At 39.8% G+C, this 27,736-nt stretch overlaps 2 protein-coding genes across 3 annotated transcripts; one reads left to right on the top strand and one right to left on the bottom strand.

Moving 5' to 3' along the window:
* The first annotated feature begins 1,307 nt into the window (after positions 1-1,307).
* Positions 1,308-26,523, top strand: rtf2 (replication termination factor 2). The gene is made up of 9 exons (XM_050037449.1): positions 1,308-1,475; positions 1,876-1,970; positions 2,170-2,263; positions 2,812-2,951; positions 3,343-3,421; positions 18,822-18,932; positions 19,132-19,186; positions 22,458-22,529; positions 24,828-26,523. The coding sequence occupies exons 1-9, from the start codon at positions 1,407-1,409 to the stop codon at positions 25,028-25,030; spliced, it is 918 nt and encodes a 305-aa protein (XP_049893406.1). The 5' UTR covers positions 1,308-1,406; the 3' UTR covers positions 25,031-26,523.
* gcnt7 (glucosaminyl (N-acetyl) transferase family member 7) lies at positions 7,149-14,561 on the bottom strand. 2 transcript variants are annotated; one of them, XM_050037448.1, is made up of 5 exons: positions 13,624-14,561; positions 11,358-11,610; positions 10,448-11,189; positions 8,874-8,966; positions 7,149-7,459 (listed from the first exon to the last, which is right to left on the bottom strand). In XM_050037448.1, exons 2-5 carry the CDS (start codon positions 11,559-11,561, stop codon positions 7,218-7,220), a joined length of 1,281 nt encoding a protein of 426 aa, XP_049893405.1. In that variant the 5' UTR covers positions 11,562-11,610; positions 13,624-14,561; the 3' UTR covers positions 7,149-7,217. The 2 variants fall into 2 exon arrangements, with proteins under 2 accessions (XP_049893405.1, XP_049893404.1); XM_050037447.1 differs by having other exon boundaries at positions 8,874-8,969; positions 13,624-14,554.
* Positions 26,524-27,736: the final 1,213 nt, after the last annotated feature.

Raw genomic sequence — 27,736 nt, 5'->3', positions numbered from 1 at the left:
CAGGATGATTCTAGAGCTATATATTTGTCTCAATTTCACCTGATAGTTTTTTAAACTAGACTTAAACCGGTGTTAACATTTGATTTAGAACTTTAAAATGCATAGCACACGAGCAAGTACAACCATATGTCACTTTTCACTGAGACTTGGATCACTTTAATAAATCACTGAAAACAACTCTCCGTGGCTCTGCAGTTTTGAGCTCAGCAGAAGATGCAAGGCAGGGATAGACGACCATTGTTCTAGTCTCCTTTTGTCCAGTGGCCATTGTGCATTGTGTGTTCCTGAGGTGTTGGTTTGCACTATCAGCCTGGGGCACTCCACTCTCTCAAAGATAGTTTGCTAACAGAGCTTTTACTCCATTGCCTCTAATGAAAATCCATACTAAACATTTAGCTCTGTGTGAGAAAGGGGGGAAATTCAATAAGACACATAACACAATTTATAAATTACAGGAAGAACCAATCGAACCAACAGGGAAAATGGAGAAATGTTTTTATGTTTATATTTGTTAATTTTGCCACATTTTGGGAACCACGGTAACAGCCACAGCTGTGTGGTGAGCATCAGGCTGAAATCCTATTTTTCTCAGCCAAAATGAAGTGCAGTACTGTGTTTTTACTCAGTCTTCTTTTCCACACAGATTATCAGTCATGCCGCCAGAGATGTCTCCACTGAGGTATTCCCCAAACTAATGGTCGCTCTTGGACAGCGCCATCGATAGTAAACTAATCTGCAGCCTGCAAGGCACAGGAAACAGATCTAATTAGCACTCATTGAACTATCTTCCAAGGAAACTTTCATCTTTAGACCACTCTGGCAACGGGCCTGAAAGCCAGACTAATGTCACTTACTAGTCCTGGGTTTAATGGCTGACTGAAAAACATTTAAAAGATGGATGGGCAGTCAAAGAAGGAAGTCATCTGTGTGGATTGTCTCATTATGTTTACATGTATGGCTATGACAGTTAGAGGTACTTTTGAAAACAAATAAAAGTGCTAAAAAAAGGATATTGATGAAGCAATTATTATGAGTTTTTATTGGTAATAAGTTGCTCAGTAAGTAAAATGCCCATGTTTCGTCATCCCTCTGCTAAAGGGAACATCTTTATATTTTTATGGTAAATGGTAGGCTACATTTCTACTCCTGCTGCCTGCTGCAAAGAAACTAGTAAACTGATATTTGGGCTGATGCTTCCACACTGTGGCTGATGCTACAAAATACACATGTAGAGCTGTAGTTTATTCATTCAGCCACTGGAGGGCGACATCAAACCAATCGCACATCCCGCGAGCTTTGCAGATATCTCGTCGTTTGTTTACAACCTCGGGACTTCCTGCCTCTTCTAGCAGCTTTGTTCATAGTAAGCTAACTGAGTGAATAAACTTCACAAGACAGCTTTCAAGATGGGATGTGACGGTGGCACGATTCCTAAGAGACACGAGTTGGTGAAAGGGCCCAAAAAAGTCGAGAAGGTTTGTTACGCTTATTTTTTTCCCTCGCTTTTCAAATGTATAAAAGCGTTGTCAGTTGTTTGCTAGCTGTTAGCTAGCCAACAGGCTAACAGAGTTAACGTTAGCTTACAGATATTTGAAAATGATTGGCGTTAAGTACAATTTACGTATTTTATTTAACGTTACGTATAAAGATATGTTAGCCATTTATCGGCTTTGTCTTGTTAGACGTTATGCAAACGCAGTTAGGTCGGCTAACTACTTCTTAGCTTGCTAGTTAGCTAACGTTAGCTTCGTAACATAGTACAGCTAACCTACGCTAATGTTAGCTCAGTCGCCTTACAGTGAAGAAGAAGCCCAGTAACGTCTATTATATGTGTCTGGTGTACTCTTACGTTATGTTAACTGTTGATGTGTCCAGGTTGATAAAAATGCGGAGTTGGCTGCCAAGTGGAAATACTGTGCCTTGAGCCAGGAGAAACTCAGACGCCCCATTGTCGCCTGTGATCTGGGAAGGTGAGAGTTTGCCCACTGTTTGTACATCTTTAATCAGGCAAAGTTAGCTGCTAAATGGCTCTATAATGTGACACTAAATTAACGTATTGTCTTCGTGGCATAGACTTGAGCTTGTCATGACCAGTTGAGCCCATCCATCCAGTTACCAACTTATTGCAGCACACTATGTTCTTAAAGTCTTCTCCATGTTATGTTTCAGGCTGTATAACAAAGATGCTATCATTGAATACCTCCTGGATAAGACTGCTGAGAGACCCAATGCTGAGGCAGTAGCTCACATCCGTGGGATCAAGGTATGTTGCAGGGCTGCAATTAACAATTATTTTCATTGTCGACTAATCTGTCGATTATTTATTCGATTAGTCGACTAATCGTTTTATCGAAAAATGTGGTAAAATGTTGAAAAATGTCGGTCTGTCTCTCCCAAACCCCCAAATTATGTCATCTAATGTCTTGTTTCGTACTCACACCAAAGGGTTTTAGTTCACCGTCATGGGAGAGTGTGTAAAGCTGCCAATATTTGAACATAAGAAGCTGCAATAGGGGTATTTTGGGTACTTTTATGGTACTTTTCTATGAAAAATGACTCAAACCGATGAGTCGACTACGTAAATAGTCACCGATTATTTTAATAGTCGATTAGTCATCGATTATTTGACTAATCGTTGCAGCCCTAGTATGTTGGCATTGATGTTTACTGCTCTTATTAAAACACAGATATTTCCAGTGCTGCTCTGCTCTGTGTAACTGTGTCTGATTTTATTTGTGTTGCCACTTGTGTGCATTTGTATGTGGTGTCACATTTGAATTTTGCATGTTTATCTGTCTATGCCCTGTGCAGGATATAAAGGAGCTTAACTTGACTGATAACCCAGAGTGGGAGGGAGAGAGGAGGAATACTAAAGGAGACAGATATGAGGACATCCACTGCGGCATGTTCATTTGCCCTGTTGTTGGGTTGGAGATGAATGGCAAGCACAGGTAACAAGCAACAAGTAAATGGTCCACAACCTTGAAATGATAGAGAGGCTGGTGCTTTTATTGCGCTAAGTGTAATGCATCAAGTATCATCAGAAAAGGTTCTCCATTTGATGTAAAGATCAACTCAGTGCATCCAGATTAGTTTAGTACTTACCAGGTGAGACTTTAAAGATGTAGATTGTTAGATTTTGTAATATTCAGTGTTGATCACAATGTGCTATTAAACCTAACATGTGTTGTAAAAACTTTTGGCAGAACTCAGTTGTTCTCATCACTGGAATTAAAAAAAAAAATCCACCTGACACACTTGTATTCACAATTCACTGTCTGCAGGAAATGGCACGAAAGGTACAAGATTTCACTTTCAAATGCTTAATGTTTCCATTTTCAGGTTCTGTTACCTGCAGACTTGTGGCTGCGTCTTTTCTGACAGGGCTCTGAAGGAGGTCAAGACAGAAATCTGCCACAAGGTGAGCAATATTTCATCTTTTTTTCTCAGCTACTCTGTTCCAACTTTCTTTGATACACCATGGTTTGCCACTTATGATTGCATTTCTTAATTTTACTAATAGATGTTTAATCTTCCCGTCCACTAAACCTCTCCATCTTTGAACAATCGATGTCTGGCAGTGATTCTGCTTCTCACACACAGATATCTCTCACTGCTAATGCTTGACAAATAAGCAGCATTGTTATCAATGTAGATAACACACTAGCAGTCTGGCTTTGGCGAGGTTCCAGATGCACAATCTGTTGCTCAGATGGATAAGATTGAGTGTCATGTATATGGAGTATAATGTTTTAAAGTTCCCACAGGAGGTTTTGAAATCTGAAAACAGTGTACGCTAGCAGGCTGTACACTAGTTGAATAAATTGTGTTAGGTATCCAGAAACTTGGGGTAGCTAGAAATAAAAACATAGTTTGTGCACTGTTTACACCTTCCTCAGTTTTATTTACACTACTTAAAGGATTTAGAAGACTAGAAATACTCAAAATTATAAAGAAAAAAAGTGAGAAACAGCACATATCAGAAAACCTGTGGAGATGGCCTGTCACTTTAAAGTCTGAAGTTTATAATTATGCAGATGGCTTACAGGTTTGTGTTGAAAATAGATGGATATCTTAACAGTTTTCTGTAATTACAGTTTTATGGATAATCCAAAATGACAGCCAGTTGGGTTAAACAATGTCACAGTGAAAGAAAGTAACAATAATAAACAACAACATCGCATTTCTGAAGACTTTTAACCTCAGTTATCCAAACATTTCTTTTACAATATGTGGGGCTCAACAAAACAATAGCAGCAGCATTAACAAAAATATGACTAGCAATAGTTCTAAAAATAGTTTTGTTTATTTGTTGCATCTGCTGATGAATTGCTATTGTCTGCACATATTGTATCTGTTGCAAATCCCTTTGTAGACCAGTGGGAAGCAGAACCTTCCCAGTCTAACCTGAGATGTGTGATTGTCTTTTATGTTTGGTCACATATTAATTCCTCTTTTCTGTTAGTAGTTTTGGTATTTTTTGACATTATTTCTTTCATTGTTCAAAGCAGAAAATTGTGGTCACAGACCCAGCTAACCTGAGGACGTCACTGTCTTTCGTCCAGTATCTATTGGCATCTTTAGGGTTTACCTTTTCTTCTTTTTCTGTAACTGTTCCTCTTTTTGAGCGGGTTCTGACAATGAACCAAATGGAGCCACATGGGAAGCAGAGGCCAGCCTATGAACAAAGTGGAGTCCTGACCTGATTTAAGTAACTTTAAAACTATGATAGTAATTTCTCATGCACAGGCTATTATGAGGCCGCAGACAGCAGATTATATCCAGCTACTGTTATTGTTTCCGTGGAGGTGAAAGCATCTTGGCACAGAGCGCTTGTTTGACTTTGCCAGAAATAGGGCCTGAAACTTTAGGAAAAGATAGAGAGCATCTTGTGGGAAACTGACTCTGTCCGCAGATATTTTTCCTTAGATAGACTTATGAAGCAACCCACAGGATTTTTTTTTTTTTTTATATTTATAGCCAGTGACATTTAGGTGGACTTGGCAGGCTCTTTATGTGAGCTCACATTTGGCTGGCATAGTGTGTACTGTTGTAGGCAAATTTGATGAATATGTCAGAATGTAGTTATAGGATTTCACATTACACATAAAAAGTAAAATTAAATTATGATTATGTATAGCTCATACAATAAACATGTCACAAATGTTGGACAAGTGCTGTGGATACATCTTTGCATAGCATCTCTCTTAGCTATCTGTAGCAAAAAATAACACTTAATTGTAAACCACTGGGCAGTCCTAGGCCTAAGTAGTCTGTAAGGGTTCAGATTCAAGGTCATAGCTGGGCTTCTGTCTCTCTTTATCCCTGTTCCTCTTTTCTTGAAGGTGAAGTCTGCTTTATTCCCATGCAGTTGACAACCCCTCACAGTAGACAGCCTCTTTCATCCTTTGACTGTACCTTTAAGCAGCATGCCCACACTTATACCTTATTTATAATTGTGGGGGCAAATAAAAATTACAAAAATAGTTGTGATGCTGTCACAGATTTGGGGCATATTATTATGAGCACTCAGTGTTTCCCACAGAATTAGCACCTATTTGTAATGGTAGGTTAGTGTGCCCCAACACAACACAACAGGATGTAATCACTACTTGTCATATTTTGTAACTTTGGCCGAAACCCTGCAGCAGTGGTTAACATCTGACGCTGAGCTATTAACCTCACACTGTGTGGCTTGACTCTGTTTGGTAATGCTGGCTTTGTGATACCAACGTATAGCCCTGTCACTGTGTGTGTTTGTGTGTGTGTGTGTGTGTGACTCTGTACCTGGCATGGAGCTCCAGTCCTGCAGCACATGATAAACAGAGAGATAAATAAGATTTTACCCCTTTTCAATGGTCAGATTTGTGGTAAAGTTTCGGTGATGGGACAAAATTGCAAGGTGGCGCAGAATTCACGAGGAGTGGCTGAATTTGTGATAATTGTTGCGGTCTCAACATCACAAAAAGGGAAAAGGGAGTTTTTTTTATCATCTTTATTTATTTGTTTATACCCACTACCCTCTAACACATTAAAAAAGAAAAAAAAGGTAATCAACAAGTTTTTGTTTCTCTCCAACTCTCTTTATTAGTTTTTACACAGAAATTAACAGCATTCACAAAAACAGTCGAGGAAACAGGATTCTGTGATGCCTATAATATCCCCCACCCCACTCCTATCCATTTTCCTGGATCCCACTCCTGTCTACCTTCCAGGAAGTTTGGGTCCCTGTCACTCACCCATGAAAAACAATCACACACACGCAGAACAAAGACAAATTGGAACCATGCCAAATGACAACAACAGACAAAACAGAACAGAACAAAACAACACAAAAAGGGGCGGCTCAGTTTATTTTTATCAGTTACATCACTGATAGCCAGTGAGTCAGCATATATATTAAAAAGGTTGCCAAATTTTGTAGAAAGTCATAAGGGAGAATCTGATCCTCTCACGTCCAATGCACTGCAGCACCTCATGAATCCATCTATTATGAGTAGGAAGGGAGGAGTGCGTCCATTTAAGGAGAATGAGTCTCCAGCGAGTAAGGTCGTTAAAGCAAGGACTTGTTGTGCAGTCTTGGGCATACTGGATGTGGAGGAGATTCTGAAGAGAGCAGCAAGGGGGTCAAGGTCTACTGTTTTCCCCAGTACATTACTAATTGTCTCAAATATAGCAGCCCATTCGTGATAATCGTGTGCATGACAGGAACATGTGTACATAGTCAGCAAGAATCAGTGCTGTCTGCGTATATAACCAAGTGTTCTTTAACTGGACTACACACTAAACGACAATAAGTTAAACAATATTAGTCAAAATATTAAAGTAAATTAAACAGTAGGAAATGCATTATCAGTTGTTTATGTAATACTTTACAGTGTAGTTGTCTCACATAGTATCTGTTGTATACTGGTATATAGTTTTGAAACTGAATTCATAGAACCTCTGCTTTAACTAATTTACTTTACTGTAAAGAGATTTTAGTCCACACTGTCTTCTTACTGTCAAAAAGAGCAGTTGCAATTACAGTATGATAAATAGATAAATATGTCTGTAACCTATAACTACACTGCAGAGGAAGTGGGCAGTGCTTCCTCCTGCCGTTCTCAGTTCAGTTTTTTTCTGTTCACATTTTCGACATTCACAGGTGCTGAGCAAGTGCATATAATCGAAACTTCACGTCACCTGACCTTTTTTTGAGGATACCAAAAGCGATTTCATGCTCCAGCAGTACTGTGGAAATGGCTGCTGCTTGAGTTGCTCTGTGTGGCCAGCAGCCATGATGGCTCTATGGGAACAGTTGCCTGGCTCAACACCTTGTTCCTGTGCCACTGCTCCAGGCAGTCGACGGCCTCAGGAAAGCTATTAGTCTCAAACTTATTGGCAAACATGCTGTTCCTCATGACGATCCACGGCAGGTCTTCAACTGCAAAGATGCAGATGTCTCGTACATAATGCCCTGGAAAACAACAACAATTTTCGTTATGTACCACTACATTACATACATTAGCCCTGAGTCTGTTTTCCAAACATTTTTATTGTCACATAAAAATCCTATTTTTTGAAATCGTTTATCTGTGACAGGTCCTATAAAACACAGACTAAACCTATTGTAGTGTACATCATATCAGATAAATCCTCATATCTGTCCTCTTATCATCTTTTGTTGAGTAAATCTTGTGTTGCCATAGACAGTAATTGGTCCTGTAATCCTGTCTGGAGCCAAAGAGCCAAACACAATACAAAAAGGAAGGAGCAGACAGGGTTTATGTCACATGAGGTAGGCTAACATTTCTGCACTGCACAGCACAGAGTGTAGAGATTAACTATACCTAAGTTAAACATTACATATCTTGTAGTGCACATTTATCTTGTCGAAATACTTCCAAACATCACTCATATGCCAGGTCGCCACTCTGTTTATAACGGAAGATCGAGTGATGTCTGACTGAAAGCGTCGAGCATTATCTGCAGCTGCGCAGATCTATGATGTCCAACTCAAGAACTCGAGTACTTATGCCCATCCCTAGTGTGTAGAAGTGAGTTTGACCACAAAAATTTAATACCGTGAAACTTCAATTAGTAGCCCGGGCTTTTATTTGCTTAAATCACTGAACTCAGCAGGCTTATATTTGGGAAAGGCGTCTTTATGGCACAGGCCTTTAATTCCTTTTATACTTAACTGTATACTTGCTTCTTACTTGACACTCATTTCACAGCACTTTAGGATTACAGCACTCGACATACCGACCCAACAACACGTATCCTGTTAAAACAATATTCATAACTTTTTTTAATGAAAAAACCTTGATTCTTTTGATCGTTGGACCCTTATGGACTAAATGAATATGAATAATTTACCGGGTAATCGAGGAATGGACACTTAACGACTTCATGACAGCGTCAGAGGAAGGGAGTCACCACTTGTTTTTTAGTCATGTTGGTAAATCTGAATGAATTAGCATCTTCTGTGGTGCTCATGGTTTCAGTAAAATGAACTGAACCGAGTTTACATAAAGGTAAATTTGCCGTATATAAGCCGCTGACTAACGCTAGCTCAAGTGGGTAGTCAACAATCAAGTTTTATACATCCAAAGAACTTCTATAAAATGAACTGCTTGGTAACCAGACTGGGGGTCTAATTGAGACAACCCTTTATTTGTCAAAATGTGTAGCCACACTGGGCTAGTTAAAGGGACTAGGCTTTTAATTTTAGGTTTACAGTAATTCAGTAACTTTTTTAGAAGAAATCTAGAAGTAACAATCTACAATTGAACAAGACTGGTAGAATTTAAGACATATTAATCCATGTGGTACAGTAATTAATCAATAAAATAATACCACATTATTGTACATGCACTTCTTTACTGTACCTTTGCATCCATTGTGTGCTTTCCCCTCTTGATCCCTCCACTTGATTGCTCGGATGTCTCCTGACCAATCTCCATCTATGTTGCTGCTCGGAGCTTCTTCAAACACATAACCAGACACAATGAATTATAATTATGTGACCTAATTGAATTATAAGGATTTACTTAGCTTTCTTTGGGACTGTCACATCCACCGCGTGGCAGACAGTCCCAGATACTTTCCATGGAAAAGCTTTAGGGAAGCAGCTGTTTGTGGCTCTTTATCCAAGATGGGGAAGTGAATCTGCTAGTCAGTAAGTTCTCATCCTTTAAGCCTTTTCTGGCGTAAAACGGAACTCTGTCAGAAAACACTATTTTTTAAAGCACTATGTGTCATCTTTGTGCAGCTTGTTCAAGTGAGATTTTCAGTGCGGTGTCCTTTTCACATCAATCACATGTCTAGTTAACCCTCCCACCTCTAAATGAGAGCAGTGCACAGCCACTTCCCTAAACTTTTCCATGGGAAGCATAAACAGGCCTAGTGTTTACTTACCCCAAGTGTAATGCTCCAAATTTAAATTCTATAAAGATTATAAAAACAAAACAGTTTCCTTAAGAATATATATGTTAGCCTCATTTTTACACTAGTATTTTATAGTAAATTCCACGTACTATAAGAATTGCTAACGTCGCAACAAAATGATCAATATCAGTATTGACATCAGTTAATCTATGAGGGTTCAGGGCAAAAGCCGAAGGTTAGACTTTAAAAATAGGCTCCTCTCTCATTCCTAAGATAAAGTCTGCCTTATTGCCACCTCAGGACAGATCTGTTACCAAAAAATTACAGTTTGTTACACGACATTGATTTCCCTTTAGGAAGATAAGCACATTACATTTCAGCCGCCCTCTTTAATAGCACTCAAGGACTAATTTAATTTCTTTGGGTAGTTTCTTGCTCAGGACCAATGTCAGTATTTCCTAATAACTGGCATGCTTGTCTTTTTGTTGCAAGAGGAAAACTCTCATTGCGATTTACCATAAATTTGACATTCTGACACCCGACTTAAGCACAAGTCAAGTGTGAGAAATGACAGCAACCAAGGGTGCGTAAAACATTGGGAATAAGAAGTGATATTAATTATCAGAATTAATGTTGTTATAAACATCTTCATTTTAAACCATATATGTGGTCACTTAAGTTCACATGCTATCACCTTCCTTTGTGCCGTACGTGATTTGAAACAATAGTGCCACAGGTGTTACACTGGTGATGCTGCTACCAGTTTTCCCACCTCTGACTTCCCCAGAAAATTTTGCCACATATAAATATTGCCATTTTGCCCCTCAAAAAGCAGTTTAACACAAATCTTTGCCTGCCATAAAATCCTGTCATAAAAGCAGGATCCGGGCCATTATAAAAAGTTAAAGGATCAAATATGCTGTTTGACCTTGTTGCATTGATCTGTGTTTCTGTATCTCACGCCTCCTTTTATTTAAACATCATAATCACACTGGTTAATAATTAATAGTTGTATACCAGGATTTGCACTGCAGAATTTTACACCAGGTGTACCCATTTGAAACAGGCAGATTACCTTTGATGTGGTTGAGTGTCACCCAGTAGTGCTCGTCTGGACTGAACGTGTCTTTGGACCACTCCAAGAGGTCGTTGGCTATTGGGCTTTCCAGAACAAAGTCTACAAAAGCCCTTGTGAGAGCATAGTAGGCTGTTCCAAAATAAACTTGCAGATTGTGTGGAGGAGGACCTTTCGTCAGTCCCAGCCCTTTGAGAGCTACATGTGACCCTGTTATCTCCCGGTGCTGGAGATGTGTCCTGTGCCTCATAGTCACGGGCTGCTTGACCCCAGGCGTCATGTTTCTGTCCCTCCACTCTTTGCTCTGCATGTACCGCACCAATTCCAGGTTGCTCTTGACAGGGAAATCCTGTCCACACAGATTCACCACCTTCTTCCAGCCGATCTTGGACTTCACTAGATCCTTCATGCAGTTCAAATCTGCTTTCAGGCGGGAAAACCCAGCGTATGTCACTGTCTCGCTGCGGCTGGAGAGGAAGGTATTTTCAAAGCAGCTGACTAGCTTCAGTACAGCAGTCTGGTACTCCAATGAAGCCTTTTCATCCACATGAATGCAGTAGACATTTTGTGGCATGTAAATGGCCCGCAACAGGCGCACAAATAGCTCTAGCTCCTTGTGAACAGTCACAATGAATGCTATGGGGTAGTCCTCCTCCTCACGACTTAGAGGTCTTGTGATGAAGTGTAGGTCTCTGGTCAAATTGGAACACTGCATTTGACTATTCAGGATATAGTTCTCCATCTATTGATGGACAAAAAAGATATATTAACACAAAGCCTGTCAAACATGTACCCTTGTAACATTTTTAACTCCAGTCGTTACTCACATTTGTTAGCATACTTCTTAAGTTTAATGTAGGTTTTTAGAAATGGGGTAAGAAAGTATATTTAGATATATTTTAAAACATACCTGGCAGTCATGGCGGTTCCACTGCACTCCTTCCTCCATGCTGGGCAGCAAAGCTTTACATTTAGTGGAGAAGGGCCTGCAGCTTGGAGGCTCTAGCAGCTTAGGCTCTGTTGGCACGTTTGTCCTCAAGTAAATGACTGAACAGATAATAGTACTTATCCCAAGGCACAACAGGAAGCTGCATTTTGCCCCCTCAAGGTGCATAATAGCCCTGCTTCACCGTATCCAAACAGCACCACCACAGATAAAACTCCTGCAATAAAGACATCCAGATTGGTTATTTGCAGTAGGGTCTCGGAACCCTGGGGGATAATAAATAGGGTTAAATATGTAGGTTAGCACTAATTGATGAAGACAGTTTTTAGAGCAAGAAATGTAGTTTAGTGTAACGAATTGAGTCTATTAATAACTGGTATTTCAGATGTGGCGGATAATTGGCAGTATATTGTCTCTGGTGTGTCCTCCTAAAACATTTACAACATTAAAAAGAAGCATTCCAGAAGTATGTAGGATTTTAATTGATCTTCATATAGTCAGATTTTTAATTAGAATGCAGAGTAATAAATTACAGTTGTAGAGAGCTGCTCTTCCTCTACTTTGCACCCCAACCAAAATACAAAACAACCAATTTAAGGAATTGGTGCATCAACATTTGGTGAAATGAATAGGCAAGTATGAAGAGAGTTGACAAAGTATACTTAAATAAACCTTTTAAAAGCAGTCATGAAAGTTTTTTTCCTGTGAATATAGTCATCCCTGTGAGGAACATGATTTGAAACTAGTGCTGAAGAGATTAGATAGTAAATTAATCAACTAGCTGATCAATAAAAAATGTATTATAATTTTGATAATCAGTCAGTTATCACGTACAAATAACAGACAGTTTGGGTGTGGGTAACCGAGAAAGATATATATATATATCTCTCAACTGCTTTCATTATTGCTAACAATAAGTTCAGAATTGTTTTTTACAGGGAATTTAAATTAATGTAAGTGTTTAAATCTATGGAATAATCAAATATAGCCTCTCTCTCTCTCTCTCTCTATATATATATATATATATATATATATATATATATATATATATATATAGAGAGAGAGAGAGAGAGAGAGGACTTATAGAGAGAGAGAGAGAGAGAGAGAGGCTATATTTGATTATTCCATAGATTTAAACACTTACATTAATTTAAATTCCCTGTAAAAAACAATTCTGAACTTATCGTTAGCAATAATGAAAGCAGTTGCAGCGTTAATTTGAACATATTCTAAAGGCTCACTAAGCAAGCTTTCGCAGAGTATTGGAAAACTAAGGTTCTCTTTAGGAGTGACGTGCAAGGTACAACACATCGCATTAAGTAAACAACATTTTTTGTGAGATATGGGGAGGTTTCAGACTCACTGGACAATAGTTGAGAGAAGGGCAGGACCCATGAGTGTGATACTTTAAAGTCTGTTTGTCAGATGATATTTATAAGGATCGTCTGAATCTGCAAAGCTGCTTAGCATTTGATACCGAGGCACAAAGAACCTACCAATTTGGAAGGAAATAAATTACTACTATTTTGAATGACTATATATCAAATGACCCACATTTTTCAATGTAAGGCATTCTCTGGGCCTCTCACTTGTTTCTGACATTTTCCATTCATGAGGCCTGAACAGACCTGGCACTGAAATGAACCAGTTTGGGTTGTGACAGCTAAGCAGTCTGTCAAGTTTCACTGCATGCATTGTCTGTATTTTGTTCATTAGAAGTTGATGTTTGATGCTTAGTAGCGTTTGTACACCAAACTCCTGAAACCGTCTTAGTACTTGACGTCATGCTCTTGTCAATGCAAAATATTCTTTGTTGAGCCTATAGAGTATTAGAGAAAGAATCCTAGCAGGGAACAATGTCTCTGGGGACTATTCTTAATCCCAGTGAAGCTTCCGCACCAGAGTCCCCCTGCTGATAAAGCCCAAAGATACAGATATCCACAGGGGGGCTGCCATGGAAATACATACGTTTCTAATCTTCTGTCGAAGTGTCGTCACCCCTCACCCCTTACACACACACACCTTCCTTTACTTTGATTGCTCACAGTGTAACCATTTTTTTTTTAGCGCTGTGTCAAAAACCTGTAGATCTGTTGATAATAATCATTTCACATATCTGAGATTCATTTGGAGATTTTATCTTGAAGATCAGACTTCTACAGCTTGTATGAATGCATCAAATACAGTATGTAAAGACAGAAAGCCAAAGAGTGCAATCAGAGCCATTTACCTTCGAGGTAGTTCAGTCTGTAGTCCTCTTGGTGAAGAAGTAAAACATTAGACATCAGCGTCTGTTGCTCTGAGCTTGTTAGCACAATCCATCCAGAGTCCGGTGGAGAGCACAAGTCATTTCCATTGGCGCCATTGTCAGCAGCAACAGAACAGCAGCAGCCGGAGTGGTAGTAACAGCAGCCTCTGTCATATGTATGGGCTGAACTTTGTTGGAAGGATTGTTTTGGTACAGAGAGCGAGAGGCAGTGCTCTCTGAGCTTGAGACCCTGTCAGAGTGAGGCAGAGTGCTTTGCATGTGCTTTTTTTTTCTCTCTGGTTGTATTCATTGCTGATTAAGTCGCTCCCCCCACATCCCCACGAGACGAGGTCTGTCCCTGCCTGGTTACCAGAAGTAACACCCACACACGCACCTGACACACCGGAACACACTTGCACCGCACACACTCTCCCGTTTTTCCACTCTCCTCCCCCCTACAGTTTCCTACTCACTGGTGCATTGCATCTCTCTTTTTTGGTCCTCTTGCTTTCCATTATTTTTTTCAAACCCCTTTGCCTTCTTCATTTTTCTCTTGAGTAGGTTTTAATTCCAGTTCATCTGCGCAGTCAGAGGTGTACATATTGAATTATCCAGTGTCTCTCAACTGAGCCTGGTCTTTCTGTGCTGTTCACCAGCAATTGTCGGATCGAGTAGCTGGTTTTGTGCTGAACTAATATTTTAATTAACTTGTTGACTGACTTGATTGTCCGGTTCTCAGCTCACTGGTGCCCTGTGTCATGTGTGGTAACAGCAGCCGCTGAGTGAGTGACTGACTTCAGAGCAGCACCCACAGAGTTTGTTTGCTGCTTGGTCAGCTTCTGAGATTATCCCTCTTGTGTTGAACAGAGCACATGGCCGGAGTTCACACCCACTGAGCCTGCATAACGGCAACACAATAGATCCCCTGCTGGTTACTCAGGGGTTTAATATTTGTGTTTGTATATGGGTGTGTTTTCCCTTTTTCGAAAGCAGCTGTGCTGCTCATGATGATATTTTTGGGTAATACACAAAGTTATGAAAGAGATTTTTGCAATCCTTCCTCTTGAGAAAAAAACGCAGCAATGTTTAATGGCTGTTTTTTTTTTGTTTTTTTTTTCCCCTCTCAGAGAGTTTGTTTCCCAGTGCTTTCACACAGAGGTGCCTTGTGACCATCTGCTGTGCTCCATTTCTGTCAACAATTTACAAGCTGCTTTGGATAAATAGAATAGTGACATATCTAATATTTCAGTGCTGAATTAACAAGCTCTTGTGAGATGAATTAACCACCATAATTCAGTTAGTTAGTTCTCTTAATAACAAATCTTATGATGTAGTGAAACGAAGCACTCTATAGTCAACCCAGTTTCTTTTATTTTATTAGTAGTTTTTATTTCAAAGGATATTCCTGTTGAACAATAAAGTCTACAAGTCTGTAGATTGACTCAGGCACCCAGTCATTCAGGTAGGGCTTTCTTGGCTCAAAATGTGGTATGGGTGGTACCATCCTTAACACGTGCACTCATGTGCAGGTGTACTCTGCCTTCAGCTGGCTCAAGCAAACTTTACCTCTCAGTGGTGTAAACGTTGTAGTCTCTTCTCTCTCTTTGGCAGTGCCTTGGTGCACTGTGCTGATTATAATAGCGCCACCATAATGAAGCAGTGCCACAAGTACTCTAACAAATGACAGAAATCCACCAAGTGCAACAAAGTTAGAAGAAAGTGTTTTTCATTATGACACCCGTCAGAGATTTGTTGAGAGCTGGAGATGGGAGCACATTTGATACAGACGGCTGCTTTGTAATTCTGTCAGCACCAATAAACCCCTAAAGGGAATTTAACAAGACACAATTTTATTTTTAGTCAATAGAAAAGAAAACATAGTGTTCTTGGCTGCATGTTTGTCAGGTCGAAATGTTTGAAAATAGTTGCTGTGTGCCTATGTGTAGTGGCTTAAAAACTTTCCAGAGCCACTAAACAACATAGGGTGGATGACTTCAACACAAACAATAAGTCCAGAACAAAAATCCTTTTCAAAACTATACGATCCATTTATTTTCTTTCTGTCTGTGCGTATGGTCGAACTGGTTTTACTACCCCCTCTAAAGAAAACCCCATCCCTCTGAGCAGACCTGATAGTGAACTCAGGGTTCACTAAGGTATGTAAATAATTATTCAATATGTCATGAAGGTAGGCCATCTCATACTAATAAAAAACCATGGTAAGTATAAATGTAAATGAAACCCATATGATAAATCAAGTGAATGGCTCCTACACTATGTTATAACATTAACCAATGTGTGTCTGTCTGATTAAATCTGAGTTTCCATTTGCATCACTGTGTTTTGAGTCAGGGTTTCCTCTCAGAGTAAATGCGGCCTGCATGCAAATCAAGTGAAAAGCAAAGAGATGATGTGGCAGGGAGATTACCTTGATGTTGATCTCACATAATTCATAGTTCATGAAGGCGTCCAGCAGGAAAGATGTGTATGGAAATAGCTTAACTTATTTTACTATTTGCCATTTCAGTCTATGTATTTTTGCTGAGCGTACCTCACAAACTATTGTCAAGTTTTTCAACACGCTGGATAAACAAAACATTGCTTTGCTAGTCAAAATAGGACTTCATCTACTTATCTGTTGTGCACCTGAGTGCGGTAGACTTTCACCTAATCATTCATCTTATGAGCATTAGCGTTTTTTAAAAGGCTTACACATTTGAATGTTGTGCAGATGTATCCGGATGATGTCTTTTAGAAGTGAGGTTAACCTTTTCCCCCAGAAATATATCTTAAAACAAGCCCGATAAGTAAACATATATTTGTTAAATGCATGTGTAAAGGTAGGGGACTTGGAAAATCCTGTCAACACATTCAATGCCCTTCTCAGTCAATAAGTAGAGAGAAAGATTAACCATAGAACTGCTCAAACACCATCATAGGACAGTCTACCAAAAAAAATCAGCTCTGTTTTGCATCCTCCATCACAAAAATACAAAAGCCAGGATTAGACCCTGGTTTCCTTCACTAGATACAAGATGACAAGAAGGATTAATGTGTTCTGAATCTAGTTTACTTGATTATTTGACACTAAAATGTAGCAACAGCTGTTGAAATCAATACGGAGCAAATTTCCCTGCTCCGACTCTCCCAGGGGTAGTCTGGACATAATCATGAAACAGACCCAAAGGACTGTTACCTCACTCCACATGCGCACTGCACAAGCTCAGCCAGAACTCTCACTTAAGGCTGGAATGAGTGTTTTATTGCTAAACAGGTCGTTGTTGACTAAAGTTATAACCACTACTTCCCAAACTGTTAATTGACTTTCTAATAAACTGGATACAGGATTCAATGTACGCATCTGCCTTTACTCATGTGGGACATGATTAAAGCTTGTTGACTGAACTCTTGGGGCTGTGTTCACAAACATTCTGAGAGTATTCCCAAAGAGCTCCTGATGTAGCCCTAGACATTTCTAGCAAGAAGTCATAGCTTGGGATTGTTTGAGGAAAACTTTCTGAGCAAAGAGGAGACAGAAACGTTAACCACAGTGAGGTGCGTTTGACCCGGGTCCGAGGCGTGATGCATTCCTTTAAAAGCCGTGATTGATTGGTCTTTTGTGAGCCTGCAAGGTGTGGACACCCAGTAGAAATGAAGCGAACTGGGACACAATACGAGGCTGTTAAAGTGCTGTCATTGTGAGCACTATTGCTCTGCTGATGGGAGGTTGCGACAGACCTGTCATCACTGCTGCAGTGATGACAGGTCTGTCGCATTTTTTTCAGTTGCTGTATATCTTAGTGTTGTGATCACTATCATGTCTGGTGTTAGTGTGACGTAAGATGTGGGCCCATCTTTAATAACAGCAACCGGAAACATTATCATCGCACAATCTAATATGACGCGTTTCATTAACTCACTGTTTCTTGGCGTCATTTCTCTTACCTCTGTCTTTCTTCCATTTTTTTCCTCTGCCTCGTCACAAGGAGCAGCTGATTGTACTAGGAAGCTTTGTGAATACGGCCCCTTGGTTGCAGTTTTTCTGACAGAAGTTGTCCTTTGTGCTAGTATCAGTGTATATTATGTAATGACAAATACTTATTGAAATATATGTCAGAGGGTGATATTGATTAAAATCGCACTCTGCTGTACACTGACCTATCATAGCGTAGCATCAGTACAACAGCAACAACACAGCTGTGCTCCATTGACTCTAATGTAGTCATTTCAGATTTCCTTCATTTTCAGGCTGGTTTTGTGGATTTGGAGCTAAATGTTGTGCCTGGGGTATGTCATGTATTATTGATACTCGTTACCTGGAGAGGCTGGAAAAAGATATACGTTTCTTCCCTGTTCCAAAACCAAAACCAAACCCTGAAAAGTGTAGGGTTAGCTAGCTAGCCACTGAAGATATAGCCTACTGAATGTATACACATGCTGCTTTACTTTTTAATGATTATAACAGTGAACACAAGACCGACCCTGCTGTACAGGAACCAGTGAAGGGAAGCAGGAAAACTGCTCACATTCAACCAGCTGTGTGTCATCGCAGTGTGCGCAGATGAAAGTTGTTTGACTTCCCCCAGAGATCCCTGCCCATCCGGCGGCAGAGGTCTGGGTGCTGGCAGTGGTATGGGCGCGAAGCCAAACACAGTTCAGCTGCACACACTGCGATGCCACACAGCTGGTTCAGTATCAGCAAAGTTACCCTTTATATTCATTGTCTTCTGTGGTGATCAGCAGTGATGTGATGGTTCACTTTTACACTGTGATCTGTAGCCTATAGTTCGGCTTTCGCTTCTAACTATCTTTGTCTTTTTAACCTGTTGTTGCTGCTGAGTCAGTTTGACATCCTGGATATATCCTTCAAACACAGACTGTAGACCCCTCTGTCTGCTTCTCTCTGCAATCACCTTTTGTTTTTCCAAATATGTGATAATATTTCATCAGGGAGTGCAGTTAGTTACAGTGTGGGCTCCATGCTAGCTCTGACAGCTTGACGGACCATCACAAAGGGGCGGGGCTAAGTGAAGGGTCATTTGCTACAGGGAGTGTTGACTTGCTTTACTTACAAGTTTTAAGGATATATGAGTGTAATACTTTTACATTTGTTGGAAAATGTTTTTTTTTTTCCTGTGTCATCAGTGTGTCTGACCTTGGTGGGCATGTTTGTGTTCTAGTGTGGGGACGCGTTTAAAGTTGAGGATATCGTAGTGCTCAACGGCACTAAGGAGGAGGTGGAGAAGCTGAGGGAGAAGATGGAAGAGAGGCGGACCAAAGCCAAAACTAAGGTGGGTTTTAATTTAAAAGAAAACAAAAATATTTTATGTTCTTGAATTTGAATTATCTGCTAGTCTTTGAGTAGTATTTGCCTTCACATGGCCAACTTGTAATTTTTTGCAAACTGAAATGATCCAATCATTAATACTTGTCTGGGATTATTTTTTACTTTAAGGTTTTGTAACAGATATATTTCCCTTCCTGTTTTAGAAATCAAAGAAGAGCAAAGCAGCTGAAACTGTGTCCACACCATCAGAATCAAAAGGTTTGTGTGATGCCTGGTTGAGGCACCATACTTGATGTGAAGTCAAGTCTGTTAAGCATTTGCATAAACAAAACCAAGCAGCTGACAAAACCTTTACTTGTTCATTTGGATAATGTTTTGAATGTGATGTAGTGGAGTTAGTTTGGCTATTCAAACCTGGAACTCACATGGAATCTTAGTAAATACCTGCATTAAATATTTAGATGGAAAAATACAGTGAAGTGTTAGAATGACGCTGCAGAATGTGACACCGTCAGCTATAAACTTAATTACTAGGATTCGGTAGAAGGTAACTTTACACTTTGCTCTATGAAGTGTATATATGTGAAGTGTGTATCTACTGATCTATCATCTATGTATACATGCATACATACATATGGGCTGTGTGAAAAATCTCTTCTGCTCTTTCCCCCTGAAGATTAATTGTGTCTTTCATAAAAGTGTATTCACTTTTTTATGATGTTAGTAGCCAAGACTGTATAAAAATAATGGATGTAGCCACCGTGACGTCACCCAATGCTTCATGGACTTGAGTTTTAGAGCCTTGAGTGTGACATTTTGTCTGTCGCCATCTTGGTTTTTGGAGCCAGAAGTGACTGTATTTGCATGAGAGGGTGGAGCTTGGGAGGAGCCAGGGCTGGATCTGACTCATAGACTGTGTTAACACTTAAGCCGTGTTTTCACCAAACACTTTCGGCATAGTACCTTCAGAACCAGTGCGAAACTTGTATGGACGTGTACTTCAACCATAGTTCTGTTTATTGTTTCCGTCGACAGTTCTCTTAAAAGTAGTTGTTTCTGGATAGTAATAGCTGTGCTTCACATGGGTAGAGGAAACCTACGCTAGTTGCTTGGCTAATTTTTTACAATGTAAAATGCTAGGGATGCTGCGATCCGGATCGCGGATCGAAAATATGCTGTGATCCAGCCAAAAAACGTGGATCGGATCGCACTGCAGGGGAAAAGTGCGATACTAGCACTGCAATACTAGCACTCCATTCCACAAATCCGCTTCAGCTTTTCCATCCAGCACTTCATTGTAACACAGGAAGAAGAGAGGAGAGTGGGAGGGGGAGGTCACGTGATAACAACAACCGGGTGAAAAACAGCGTGGATAGTTGAAAAAAATGTCAGCGGTGTGGCAGTACTTCCTTCTGAAAAGCGAAAAAGACGGAACGGCCGAATGCAAATGTGTATTAAACGTATAAACATGTAAAAATTTAAATATCTAATAAATGGCTCAAGTTTTGTCACAATAACCTACTGTTGTGGACTGTTCATCTCGGGAAGTATGTTATTCTCATTTTGAGTAATAGCACTTGATCAAGCCTTTTCTATTATTCCACATTACAAAACAAGTTCTAAAAAAAGTGAACCTATTGGTCAGAACAGAGACATAGAAATATGCGCTGGTATCGGATCGGTACTAGGGCTGTGGTATCGGTATCGGATCGAAAGTGAAAAAGTTGGATCGCAGCATCCCTATAAAATGCCATAGGCTTGTGCTAGTAACATTAGCATGTTGTATTGGTTTGGAAAATGTGTTTTGTAATGGAGCCGAATTTTGTAATGTTACCTTTGTTAAATGTTGCTGTGGTCCCTGGCTTCATATGAGTATAGATGTCCGCTAGCTGCTAGGCTAATTTATACAATGTAAAATGCCTTAGGCTTGTGCTAAAAACTTAAGCATGTTGTATTTATGGGGAAAATGTGTCCAGATAAAGACAAATGCTTTGACTGTGAATGCTGCGAGTTATAGTGAAGCTGATTTGTGTACTTGTGTTTGAAATTGTTCCTATTAAGTCATGTTTAATGTGTGTTTTGGGTGTGTTTTGAATTAAGTCAACTATACAGCACTTCACAGAAACCCCATTGCCAACTAGTGTTTTGGAGGTGTAACTGCAGAGTGACACAGACACACCACTGTGCAAGTAAAAATGCTCACAATGGTGTAGGCCACATGTGTAGACTCTGAATAGACATGACACACGAGTATAAATCCCATTTGAGGCATTGGATTCATTTTTCAGCCTCAGTGGTTGCTGCCTGGTTAGTTGAGGTGCTGTTTGTTCATTTCTTCTTTAACTATAACAACACATCTATCATATAGACGAATTCGGCGAGCGATTTGTGTATGCCGCCATCTTGCGGCGCCGCCATTGCTGCGGTGACGTGTCAGTCATCAATTCATTATGCTGTCATTGTGAACTGACTCTCTACAATGACAGCATCATGAATAGCTGGATTGATCATTTGTTTGAGCGATAAGCAGGAAAGATTAGAGTAACAGGGCGATAATAGACTGTATCATTAAACACTGTGTAATATAATGTTAGCATACGTTACGTGTGCTGACGTTAGCAAGCTAGCAGCGTGACATTTAANCATTTAAGATACCTTCATCAGTTACCGGAGGCCACTGTCTAACATCATCAATCCAGCTATTCATGATGCTGTCATTGTAGAGAGTCAGTTCACAATGACAGCATAATGAATTGATGACTGACACATGTCACCGCAGCAATGGCGGCATACACAAATCACTCGCCTTATTCGTCTATAGTGACAGAGGATTTAGTGGATTAGTTTAGGATTAGTCAGAGTTTTGGTCTCTTTTTATAAACTATGATGTGTATTACTCATATCTCATTTATTTTGAATAAGCAAATGAATGCAAATCTTATAAATGGAACAGGCACACTGGTTTTACAGTCTGTCCCTGTGTTTTTTCACAACTTCGATCAGCACTTGAAGTGTTCTCGGAGAGCGTTGGTGTGGTTTCCTGTTTAACTCCCCAGAACAGCACAGGGTTGTCACCTCACAAGTGAACAGGATGTTCGCTGAGAAACACTCAGTGTTTACACGTGTGGCTCAAAATCAAGAAGTTTTGATGAAACAATAAAAACGCAGAGGTGCAGCTTTTTCCGCACCTTCCTGTTTGTGTAAAGCTTATTATAGAATGCTAAACAAAGTGTTTATTATCAGATAAAATGTTGGAAAACAGACAATTACCAGCCATTATCTCCATGTAGATACAAAGGTTGTAGTTGATTAGAAATAATATTCTTAAGGATGTTAGTAAACAATAGTGTGTTCAGTTTAAATGAGATGCCCATTAATGCAACGTTTTGTAAATCTTTATCCAGACAGTTTGTATTTATTGTATACTTTTTTTTCTGATTATCTACATTCTTATATTGTTTATTGAACATAACATTGCATAAAGTCCACTGTCTTAATCCAACTGTCCGACTCTTGTTTCTTCCTGCAGACACAACGCAACCTCCAGAAGTGGATGTAGCAGGGAGCTCACTACAAAATGGTGGGGAAAGCAGCCAGTCAGGTAGCTAATCACAGTTTTCTTTAATAAGACAAACAAAATTTAAATGTCGACTTAGCCTCTCTGAATCTGAAAAAGGCATTATTGCTGAACATAATATGTCTGTAAGGACTACTGTAAGAAAATCTTCCCCTCCTTCAGACAGTATGGTATTCATTCTGTTTAGAATTAACAGGTCTAACTGCCAGGTAATTAAAAAAGATTAAAGTAGTGCATACAATCAGCTGGTCATCAGGTAATGTCCTTACTGAGCAAGAAACATTTAATGAAATGTTGGCTGGATGTAATATAAAACACAAAATCTAGTTTGAATCCTAGACTGTATATAAAGCTGGACACATGTCTCTGATTCCTTTCACTGTGCAAAAATGAAGCCTAAATATCCCGGATACGGACGCTGCCATCTTGTGCTGGTGACGTCTGTTGGAGCCAGGGTGAATGCAGTAGTGATTGGAAGTAGGGCTGAACGGTATATCGTTATCGTATCTATACCGAGATATGAACATGCAAGATATTAATATCCCAAAAGGCAACGATATTGACGATATAATTTCCCCATGAGTTTCCCCAGCTTGACCTGCATGTACAGCTCAGCCAATCACAAACATCCTTTTTACGCTTGCCCTAGATGTACGGCTAAGGCCAGCCAATCACAAACCTCATTTCCTGCTTGCCTTGGATCGACAGCAAAGCCAGCCAATCACAAACATCCCCTTGAGCGAGGGAGACGTGCTGCTGCTGCTAGCAACTTGCTAGTACACACAACACATTTGCGACTAAAAATAGTTTTGTTTGAGCAAAATAAATCATTCAGCACGCTGTGTGAGTACAGATTTCAACCAGCAGCAGAAACGAAAGGCGAATCCTACTGGTTGTGGGTTGACCTGGGGTCACAGACAGGAATACGGCAGAGCGCTATGGCCGCCCCAAGATAACGCAGTTCACCGGCGTTTTGCCGTACGTGAAGAGCCTGGTGACGCGATGCTACCGGCGGCCGAGAAACCCGGCTCCAGGTGAATAAGTTGGTGTCATGACTGCCCAGTAGTACCTGAACAGCCAAGCCGTGGCGGCACACAGGTATGTGACGTGTCAGAGGAGAAACGAGCCGTTCACATTTCCACAAACCTCACCACACTTTAGGGACTGTTCTTAACTTGTGAAGGGACTGTTCTTTACTTGTCAGGGGAGGAGGGTGGCTGGTTGATTTTTATTTCATTTATTTATTTTATTTTGATCCCCCCTATGTTCATCACTGATTGATGCTGTTTTTGAAGTATGAATAAGTCAGTAAGTAATTTATTCCATTGAAATATCATTGATGTATTATAGAAAAGTGATTTATCTTTTTATAAATGACAAAAGGCACATCTGCCTCATTTTGGCTGTGGTATCCTGATACTACTCAGAACCGTGATACTTTCACTGCTATCGTACAGTGGGTCCCACTGTATGAACAGTGCCTTGCAATAAAAGACACGGTGGGGACATCTGGGGCCTCCTGTGTCAAGCCCAAGCAAGGTCGGATTGCCGATGCATTCAGTAGCATAATGCCATACCAATGGACGTCCAGCAGGCACAAAGACATTACAAATGCTATAACGTACCATATTGCTACACATGATTCCCGTATATTCAGTCACTAAAGAGGGCTTCCAGAAAATGGTTCGGATTCGTTTTTTTTTTTTTTTTTTTTAAATAAAGAATGCTTAGTTTTCACTGAACCCATAGTCATATCGTATCGTATCGGTATCGAGATACCTGGCATAAATATCGATATATGAAATTTTGTCCATATCGCTCAGCCCTAATTGGAAGTGGGGCCGCTGTATTCAGTTCCCCCCTGTACACCCGTCCGAACAATACACACAGCTGTTAGTTGTAACGTCAAACCCTTTTTTTTATGGCATCAAATAACTAATTAAAACCAAACTTATCAGAAAAAATGAAAATTTGAACAGACATCAGCTTTATAAGAGCTTCCTAAAATGACAGAAACCATCTTTGGAAGACATTTATTTGATGTGTGCTTTGATTTTTTTTAAAGATTGGCCCATATATGTTCAGTGAATAAATCCACTCCAGTGAGATTATTTGTTTATTATTGAATAAAATGAAGACAGAATTATAAAACTATATCATAACAGAAGCAAAAAAAAGAAGGAAAAAAAATGCTAGTTTAAATATAAGTAAAGTTCATATTCCTGTCCTTTAAATTGTTCTCATTCTTTGCCTTGTTTTCTCTGTTCTCATCTTCTTCCTGTTTGTTTTGTCCTCCCTGTCATTTGCCATTTCACCACCTAGCTGTGGCCGGATCGTCCGGATCCTCCAGCTCCTCTAAAGGCACCAAGTCTTCGACATCCTCCGCCACCGCCACCAAAAGGTCCATCCAGGAAATGACAGAGAAGTCGGAGGCCTTCAAATCACTGTTCACCACCCACAGCTCTGCCAAGCGCACTAAAGATCAGACATCCAACTGGGTCACCCACACCCCGTATCACTTCTAGTAACCATCACCCAGAGCTAACATCACCATTTTTAGATTGCCTCAGTAATTGTGACCCATCACTGATAAACCTACGTCTACAAACCCCAGCTCCAACACACACACAGATGCACACACATTACCCACGACCTCTAATAATGTCATCAATGCGTGGACTCATTCCCCACTCGTTTCGTCAGTCCCCAGTAGCTCAGTGTTTACATGTTGTGAACATTTTGTTAATAACTCCCTAAGCTGTTCAGACTCTTTGTTTTGTAACCTAATTCCTCCCCCATGTATTCGCTGGCATCTCGGTGTTCTCAGTCACAAGTGCTCTGAGAATTGATGCTAGGGTGACTTTGTTGTTTCTGTCACTCTGCTGTCTCCTAGTGGACAGAGTGCAGCTTTTTAAAGGGAGCTCTAAATGGTTTAAAGGTGGTGTCAGGTCATGTATAGGCTCGATTTCTCTCCTTAGTTGGGGCAAAAACACCCTGCAAGAACTCTACATCTTAAAGCAGGTACACATGTAGAGCAGTGATTATTTTTCCCCTTATAAGTTTTCTAAGTATGAGATTGCCCCACTTTTTTTATGTAATATATTTAAAACGTTTAGCAGAGGACATCCAAGTGATTTGTATTCATTGGGGTAGTGGGTTGAATAATAGAGTGACAACATAAAGACAGTTTAAAGCTTATTTATTAAAGCTTTTGATGCTCACGAATCAAAAGTGCTCAGCAAAAGACAAACACAAGAAGCTGTGATGTTACAAGACAATAGATACAAACTTAGCTCAGTGATGTTCCTGGTTTTTAAGCATCACAAGTTTCAGTTTTTCCAAACACAGTGCTTCTACCTGTCTGTTGACATGACAGAAACAACATATGTTATGTTGGCTTCCAGTTTAAGCAAAATGTAGATTAGTTTAATCAAGTTTGGATTTTTTAAGTGGCAATCTGGAAGATCTCAGTATTGTGTGATTTGGCGACACCTGCAGTTTGTTGCAGGAACAGCAACTGTGGTTTAATGTTACAGGTCACAGAGTTTGTGTGACTACAAAACACACTACTGTTGTTTTAATAAAGATGTCAGGCAATAATTGGCCTTCTCCCATCATTCTGTAAGCAGCTGTGATCTGATTCTGAGCTGCACACGGCATGAGTCTGCGGACAGCAGTGAACAGTGAAAGGAGTTGTTTACCTCGCTAAGTTGGCTGCTGCTCCTTGATCTTGTTTTGTAGATGCATTTTTAATGAACAACAGCGGTAAGTGCTCAGCTCAGGTCCTGTGACTACTTCATAATTAAAGGCAACGCCTGTTTTGCCAGTTAAATGATATTATTGTAAAGCATTCAGCTCATTCAGTGATAGATAGTTACTGAACAGACATTTATTTAAACAAAACTCCTTGAGATTATTACTTAAGAGGAGATTAAAAATGCGTTCTTCCTGTTTTACAATTTCTTTTTTTGCATGTAATAAGCAAAGGCCAAAATAAATTTCTATTCTGTCCTATGAAGATTGTTTTTCTCGCTGTGTTTTGGTGCATTATGCAGCCCTTATTACAAGTAGAATGCACAACAAGTTGCCTTTGTTGTGTGTTCCCCCTGTAATATAAAGCGTGGCTACACAGGGCTCTGTGTGCAAGGAAGAGAAATAATTACCTGTGGTGACAGCAGCAGCAGCAACTCCCTGTTGTGCCCTTCAAGGGAAAATTCACACCAAAAACAAACTATAAAAAGATCCTAAGAAGTACAGCAGCTTACATGTGTGTGTACACATGTAAGAGGTGAGAAAACAACATCTGTTATGAGTGTTAATAGTGTTGATCGGGACGCCCATCTGGCTGCATTTGAATCCATAGATCTTTCAAACCGATATCCTGTTGCTTCGTCGCAGCCACACACTTACATAGATATCCACTAATGTCTTCTGATGTTTGAGGAAAACAAAACAGAAACTTTGATCAGATGGTCCAGCGTTGCAGAGGGTTGCCTATTCAGATCTTTTATTTCAGGAAAAGTGGCAAACCAGCACTGTGAAAATACTCAATTACGAGTAAAATAACGCATAAAAAATGTTACCTGTATTATAAAAATGCGTTTTCTCTTTTTACATTTAACATTTAACCTTTGCTGTGCAGACTGATGTATGTGCTGAGTTTCGCACTAGAAGGTTGTTTTCACATTGATGACTTTCTGGTAAGGTAGGGGCCATCTTGTGTCTCGTAGGTAATCTTTTAAAATGAGTATTTCTTACTATGGGAAACCTGGAAAAGCCATTGAATTTCATCTTGTTTTCCAGGCAAAGGGGTAAAGTCATGGGATCAGTGAAATCCATGAAAGTTTTGGAAGAGTCATGGAATTTTGTTGCGTGTAATGAAATAAATTGACAGTAATCTTACATGGATATTCTTAATGTAACATAACCACATTTATTTTCTTGTTGACGTAACGTAGCTCTAATAGGTGCTGGATGTGTTAACAATTTTCCTCCATGTTTTGTCTCTCACTCCATGTGAGAATGTCATACAGTGTTTGTGTTATACATAGTGAATGGTCATGGGATTTTTAATATCGGCACTAAAAGTCATGGAAAACTTTGAAAAAAATCTCCATGAAAATTAATTGGAACCCACATATTCTGAACTATTTTTTTCTGTGATTTTGAGAATATAAAATTTGTTACACACATCTTGCATTACTGCGTTATCCAGTTGTAAACTAAATTTT

The sequence above is a fragment of the Epinephelus moara genome, chromosome 24, assembly GCF_006386435.1.
Source record: "Epinephelus moara isolate mb chromosome 24, YSFRI_EMoa_1.0, whole genome shotgun sequence".
Taxonomy (NCBI): domain Eukaryota; kingdom Metazoa; phylum Chordata; class Actinopteri; order Perciformes; family Serranidae; genus Epinephelus; species Epinephelus moara.
Note: the sequence above shows the minus strand (reverse complement) of the source record. Positions and strands in the feature narration are given on the sequence as shown.